Raw genomic sequence first — 6,418 nt, 5'->3', positions numbered from 1 at the left:
TGTTAAGCAAACGTTCAGAGACCCTAGAAATCGATGTGAAAAACCCTGAAAACCAAACCCAATAATCTTGCAAAACAAAACCCAAAAGCGATAAAGAGAGGAAGGCAAGGAGTCTATTTATAGTAGAGGGTGAGGAGTTGGGGAGTTAGAGGAATAGAAGGAATAGGAAATGCGTGACCAAGGGAGGGGACTTTTGGAAAGAGGTGTGACTTGGGGACGAAGAATTGGTTTGTTTTTTTTTATAATTTGAAAGAAATAAAGGATTAATACACGTGGCATTGAGGGATTCAATTAGATTAAAGTAAAAAGCATGTTTAGGGTAATATTAAGAGTTTTATTTATAAAAAAAAACTTATTGTTCTATTTATGGAAACTTCTATTTATTATTTTAAAAGAAAAAGAATTCTATCTTTTTACGGTCTTATGTCTCGTCCCTTTCCTCATATAAAATGACATTTTTGCCCCTTGTTTTGACGAGGAAAGAGATACACACATGAGAGTAGCTGAGTAGACCATAATCCCAGACAAAAACTGCTTCCCATTTTTTTGTTTTTTTGATGAAACCCTTTTATATTGCTGTTTCTAATTCTATGATTTATCTACCAAAAAAAATTCTATGATTTAGAAAATCAGGTTTGTTTTTATAGATGAGCCAGACTTGTTTCTAATATACATTGAATATATGTATGGAAAATAAAATCCAAGCCCATTGTAAAGTCCTGCAACTCATTTTTCCCTTATCCGGTTCTCTCTCCCTGGTTGAATTGGAAGGATCCGGCTTGGCGGTTCTTCTCCAACGAGTGCGTCGCCCAAGGAGTGCCCAATGAGCCCCGTAAATCCGACACGTGACTGCCAACAATGGCCAAGAGTAACCAGCATAGATTTCATTATTTTTTCATCCACTTCCTGTTTGCCTGACTCTCTAACCAAACCTAATCTACTATTTATTTCCTTTTTTTCTAGGGATGTAAACAGATCAGATTCGGCTCGGATAGTGCTATATCCGCATCCGTATCCAATTAGCTTTCGGACAAATTCAAATGGTGCTAAACGGATACGGATCGGGTATTTTATCCGTTTACATATAAATATAGCTTTTCAGATAGTTATAGCCTATCCGTATCTGCATCCGTTTAGCTTTCGAACGGATTCGGATAATGCTAAGCAGATATGGAAACTGATTTCGGTTATTCATTTACACCCCTACTTTTTCCCCTCTTCGTCTTCCTCGACTCAACAAAACTATGATCCTCTCGGCATTCAAAACCCTAACTCTACGATCCTCTTCATACATGCGATTCATTTTTTCTCTCTTCCTCGACTCAAATCATTGCACTCCTGCTATCTACTAATGTCGTTCGTGTGGACAACTCTATTGTTGCACATCCTGATCGGTCAAAGAATTTAATTCATGGAAATCTCATTTGATTAAATAGATTCATCTAACATGGATGTGATAGCGATATAGCCTAACGATAACAGATCGTGTCCTTGTACAAGTACCATCCAAGGTCCTCCAAGGCCACTCACTTGGGAGCGTGGATCATGTCCTTGTACAAGTACCGTCCAAGGCCCTCTAGGGCCACTAACATGGAATTCCATGTTAGAACGACGAGTAATTGGACAACCGGCACCAACAACGTTTTGGTAAAGAATGACATACTGAAACAAAGTATCATCCACCATGGAGGAAGGCCGAGCACTCATAAGAAGTGCGTTCTTTACATCATATTGGAGAATGGGCCAGCGGTGAATAGTAGCAATAGTAAGGGACCAAACGAATTGAACCGGGTTTACTCACCAGGCTAAATGTCTCAATAAAACCAACTCCTCTTGTTGAGAAAACCCCTTGAAAACGAGTTTTGGTTTAAGTCGTGCCAAGTAACCATCAAATCAAAGCTTGGATTTAAAAATCCCCTTGCAACCCACAATTTTCATGGCCGAATCATGAGGAACAAGAGCCATGTTTTATTTTGGCCCAAAGCCTGCATCTCCATTCTCCTCTAACAGAGCAATCCTTAGAACTACTTAAAGCAAGACTTGTTGCCAAGGGTTTTTCTCAGAATCTATCACGAGTCCAAGCCTGTGTTTGGTATGTATTCTTGGGATAGATTTTGGGGGTCTAAAATGCAATATGAAGCGAAAAAAAATGAAAGAAATAGATTTCAGAATGCATTCTGGATCCAAAATCTACTCTGAAAATTGATACAGAACACAACCTATATGGTTACTATAGCTGTACAGCTTTCAGCCGTGCTTGGGCTTGGGCTTGGCCTGGGCCCATGACTCAGATGTTAGGTTTTCAAATACAGCATGCATGATGCATGAGTTCTTAAACTCGTTTCGCGACCTTCTTCCTCTCCAGAACGGTAGAAGCTCTGCTCCTCTGCCTTCGCAGTTCCAAGCCTCCACCTCCACTCTTCGAGTTCGAGAATCGGAGGCATCAGCGTAGCGTTCTGCTCTCCGCTCCACCTATCTGCCTTCTTCTCTTCTCTACTCTTAGAATTTAGTAATTATTCTCAGGTAGTCTGTACCTGAAAACTTCTCTTAAGCTTTCAAAACTTATAATTTATTTCAAAATTTTTGTTTGAATTCACTTCTGATTTTAAATTTTTTTTAAATTTCAGAATAATTTGATAACTAATTTGCTCAATCCAACTCTGCTGATCTGAATTGGACTTATAAGTTCCAAGTTTTCACCAGAATTTGTTTAGTTTCATTTTCATCATCACCACTGCATACCTACTCACAGTCATTCACCCCATCACTCACGACGCCTTGCGGTCAGTTGAGTGCATGCCCTCAAGAGGTCAAGAGATCGATTCTCCTGGCTTGCATCTTGTGCCAAAAAAGCACCTCTCTCTCCCCTCCCCTACCTTAATTGTAGATTATGGGCTTGTCTTAACTTTCCCACCTAGCTTGTAGTTGGCCTGTGGGCCCTTGAGTAGGATAGACCAACAAAAAAAAAAATAGATTTTATAATAAACGAAGAATAGAGAGGTAGATGATAAGTTAAAGAAAAAGTATATTTACATATTTCATATCAAAGTGATTTACACAATTAAACATATTTTTTTTCTTTTTGGCTAATGAAGAAACCCTTGAACCTGCCCGGGTTTACAGTTCAGACTCAAGGGAAAACCCACAATTAAACAATAAACAACCTTTATTGAAGGACTAAAGAATCAAGCAATATATCCACAATACTTCTATATTGAAATTAAATACTGGTTTCCATGTTTGCCTATCTCGCTATCTCCATATAGCAAGTGAAATAGTGAAAGCCATTGCCATCAGTAGAACTATGTTACCCCTGAAAAGATCAAATTGATAACATCTAGTTAATATCAGCAGCATTAATTAAAATTTTACCAGTCATTGAAATTGTAAGAAGTGTTTTGAGTAGTTTTCTACTTACAAATCCTCTTTCAAAAATTTTAAAATTCTTTTACTTAATTTTTTTGGAATAGACTTCCTCTATCCTTGTTATAGACAACTCAAGAAGAAGAGCTTCACACTGTTAACATTTTTATGTAAATAATAATAGAAACTTAAGGGTAGAACTAGAAGTGAAGACATTTATTAAAAACAATTTATATAGGGACTTTGTAAAACCAGTGGAAACAAATAACTTATTATTTATTGGATTTTCTTATTGACAACCCTAAATATGTCAAATAATTTGTAAGTTTATTTTGTACTCTTTTAGTGAGGATAAAAGTTTGTCATTTTACATGTGTAGTCAAAAACCATGCGAGACAATGATATTACGATAAGTACTTTTAAATTATTTTGTAAATTACCCCTTACTTTTAAAAAGAAGGTTACAAGTTCTAAATACACCCGTTGATGTATCATTTAGGCAGTTCCTTATTTATTTTGCATTAATCGTTTATGTTACCAAACACTGTGATCTACATTTTTCAACCTGATTAATAAACAGTTCTGTGTTTTTATTCAGCCCCTTCTCATCAAGTCAAGGGTGAGCACTACTCTGCTGCTACCCCTGGTATGTATGACCTTGCTTTTTCTCTAATCCTGTTGCAGTAAAATTCCTTAAAGTAATCTAGTTCCTTTGAGGTTGGAGGTATTTTCTGTATCCTAGCTAGATCTTTTTTTCTTTTTGTCAAATCTTGAAAGGTTCATAGAGTCCACCTTCAACTTATTGTTTGACCTAATTAACCTCTTCTGTATCATTTTCTGCTGTGTATTAGCCACTGCTCTCTCATTTCATCTAATTGGTACAATTCTTTATGTGTAAATACTGTTATAGTCCACATTTGGAACCCATTTTTGGTTTAAACAGTACATATACAGACTTAAGATGTACAAAAGCTCATGTCAACTGTGATGATTCTGGTCCATGGAGTGAGATGCCAACCATTAATCCTTGTCATATGAACTCTAATATATGTCCACCCAAATGGGCAGCAGTTACTATAAACAGAGGATACATTTAGCTTTTGGTCTATTCATCAAAGTTTGGTGAAGGTTCTATTGGTGCCCCCTGGAAACTGAATGACAATTTGGAGAAGGAGATTTCAGGTTTCAATTACAGCCTAAATTAAAACAACCAAACAAATTTATAAATTGGAAGGACAAGACTGTTGCCATGTAATCCATTTGAAAAGAGATGCTGCCACTCAATCCATGATGAGAAGTAGACTACATCCCAAATAAGTATTAATATGTAATGAATCTACAGAGAAACTCAGAAGAGAAAGAGAGGTGCTGCAGACATTGGATATAAAAGAATTGCAGTCACAACATATAATCAACCAAGTGTCAGCTCAAATTAGCTTAACACTTACCTGACTAAAGAACAGATCAATCCTAAAGAATATGTGAACTCTTCTATCACAGACAGTAACGTATAAAGGTTTAGCGAAGAAACCAGGAGCGCCACCAGGAGTTAGCTGCTGGAAACAAGTGGATATAACACGAATAATTTAGATAATCATGTCTGACAAAAAGAGGGGCAGGGGATGGGTTGCAAAACCAAATCAAGTAAAGGATAATTGATACAAGGTGTGACATAGTGAATTCAGAAAATAAAAATGTGTAGATACATCTATTTATGATGTTTCATATAATATGAGTAGATGTTTATGAAATGTAAATGGCAGGGCTTTTCAGGTTGGATGGATGGTAGAGTTTCAATCAGGGTATTGTCCCATTTGAGTTTTTTTTATTTCAGTTTTGTTTACTAAGGTCATAAGCAATTCTCAAGCATCTTAGATTAATTTTGTGTTTTTTTCTGGTGCTTAAGACTATGAAAGAAAACAAATTAATGTATAACACAATCGACATTTTTAGATTTTGGAACACAGTAGCATGCATTTCAATATCCAGAGAGAATTATCAATCCATATTCAAAACTCAAAAGACAGAAATTTTGCAAGACAATATGATTATACAGAAATAGAATTTGAATTCAATAATATTCACCTCTACGAGTAGCAAGAATGGTGTCATCCTGAGAATTATTAACATGTGGATGATACCTCAAATTTGGTGATCTGAAAGGCCATAGAGAGGATAGCTGACTCCACCTCCAGCAGCGCCGCCGATTCCTTCTATCGTGCTCATCAGAATCATCAGCATTAACATTACGTTCATTGTCAGGTGGAGCCGGAAGAAGAAGCTCATGGCGACAAACAGGGCAAGAATTGTGAATCCTCAACCAGGGAACAATGCAATCAGAATGGTAGACATGGGTACAGGGCATCAGTCTAGCTTCCTCGCCGACTTTAAATTCCTCTTTGCAAACTGGACAAAGAGAATCATCTTTTAGATGATGTGGTTGAACCTTTACTGTTGGTAATGCTTCAATTGCTGAAGCAGGAGCTGGAGGCGGGCCTGGTCGATCATTCTGTGTAAGCTCTTCAATTAGGTCATTCAACCCAGGTCCAATGAAATAATTTCTGGGATCAGAGTTCAGCAAAAGGGGCAAACGATTTTCTGGAGGGAAAATGATTCTGGGAAGGCGACCACCACCATCATCACCACCACGGTTAGTGGGACGGAAGATAATCCATGACTGAGGAAGACGAGGACGGGCTGCAATTCCATTCCCCGGTACTGGTACCGGAACCCTCCTCCCATCTCTTGAACCAAGAACAGGAGGATATGGCTCTGGCGGCTGCGGCGGAAGGGTTGGGGGGTCAAGCATGAGAGACAGAGCTTCTAACAACCGAGAACCAGAGTCATTATCAAGACCTGGGATGTTAAAAACAAGTCTAGGTCTCACTGTGTCTTGTTCTTGGAGAAATTGGCCGAAACAACGAGGACAAACTAAATCAGATGGGTTTCCTCCAGAAGCAACTCGGACTATTTGTTGGCATTGGTAACACCAGTAGGGACGGTAGTTATTCGGAGGAGGAGGAGGAGGAGTTTCATTCATGGCTGTGAGCTTCAA

At 38.0% G+C, this 6,418-nt stretch overlaps 1 protein-coding gene across 5 annotated transcripts; it reads right to left on the bottom strand.

The window, feature by feature from the left end:
- Positions 1-3,259: 3,259 nt before the first annotated feature.
- Positions 3,260-6,418, bottom strand: LOC122655612 (probable E3 ubiquitin-protein ligase RHC1A). 5 transcript variants are annotated; one of them, XR_006331985.1, is made up of 3 exons: positions 5,449-6,418; positions 4,812-4,919; positions 3,260-3,313 (listed from the first exon to the last, which is right to left on the bottom strand). XR_006331985.1 is itself a non-coding variant. In XM_043849854.1 (2 exons), exons 1-2 carry the CDS (start codon positions 6,401-6,403, stop codon positions 3,303-3,305), a joined length of 966 nt encoding a protein of 321 aa, XP_043705789.1. In that variant the 5' UTR covers positions 6,404-6,418; the 3' UTR covers positions 3,269-3,302. The 5 variants fall into 5 exon arrangements, 4 of the variants coding, with proteins under 4 accessions (XP_043705789.1, XP_043705787.1, XP_043705788.1 ...); XM_043849854.1 differs by lacking the exon at positions 4,812-4,919 and having other exon boundaries at positions 3,269-3,313; XM_043849852.1 differs by lacking the exon at positions 3,260-3,313 and having other exon boundaries at positions 4,652-4,919.

Source organism: Telopea speciosissima, chromosome 3 (genome assembly GCF_018873765.1).
Source record: "Telopea speciosissima isolate NSW1024214 ecotype Mountain lineage chromosome 3, Tspe_v1, whole genome shotgun sequence".
Classification (NCBI taxonomy): domain Eukaryota; kingdom Viridiplantae; phylum Streptophyta; class Magnoliopsida; order Proteales; family Proteaceae; genus Telopea; species Telopea speciosissima.
The sequence above is the reverse complement of the archived record's forward strand: the minus strand, read 5'-3'. Positions and strand labels throughout refer to the sequence as shown.

Bases quoted from the DNA above. Each gene is read 5' to 3' on its own strand.
- LOC122655612 (XM_043849852.1), bottom strand. From the start codon at position 6,403: ATGAATGAAACTCCTCCTCCTCCTCCTCCGAATAACTACCGTCCCTAC. The intron at 4,920-5,448 runs GTGAATATTATT...ACTTGTTTCCAG, and splicing joins CATTCTTGCTACTCGTAGAG to CAGCTAACTCCTGGTGGCGC.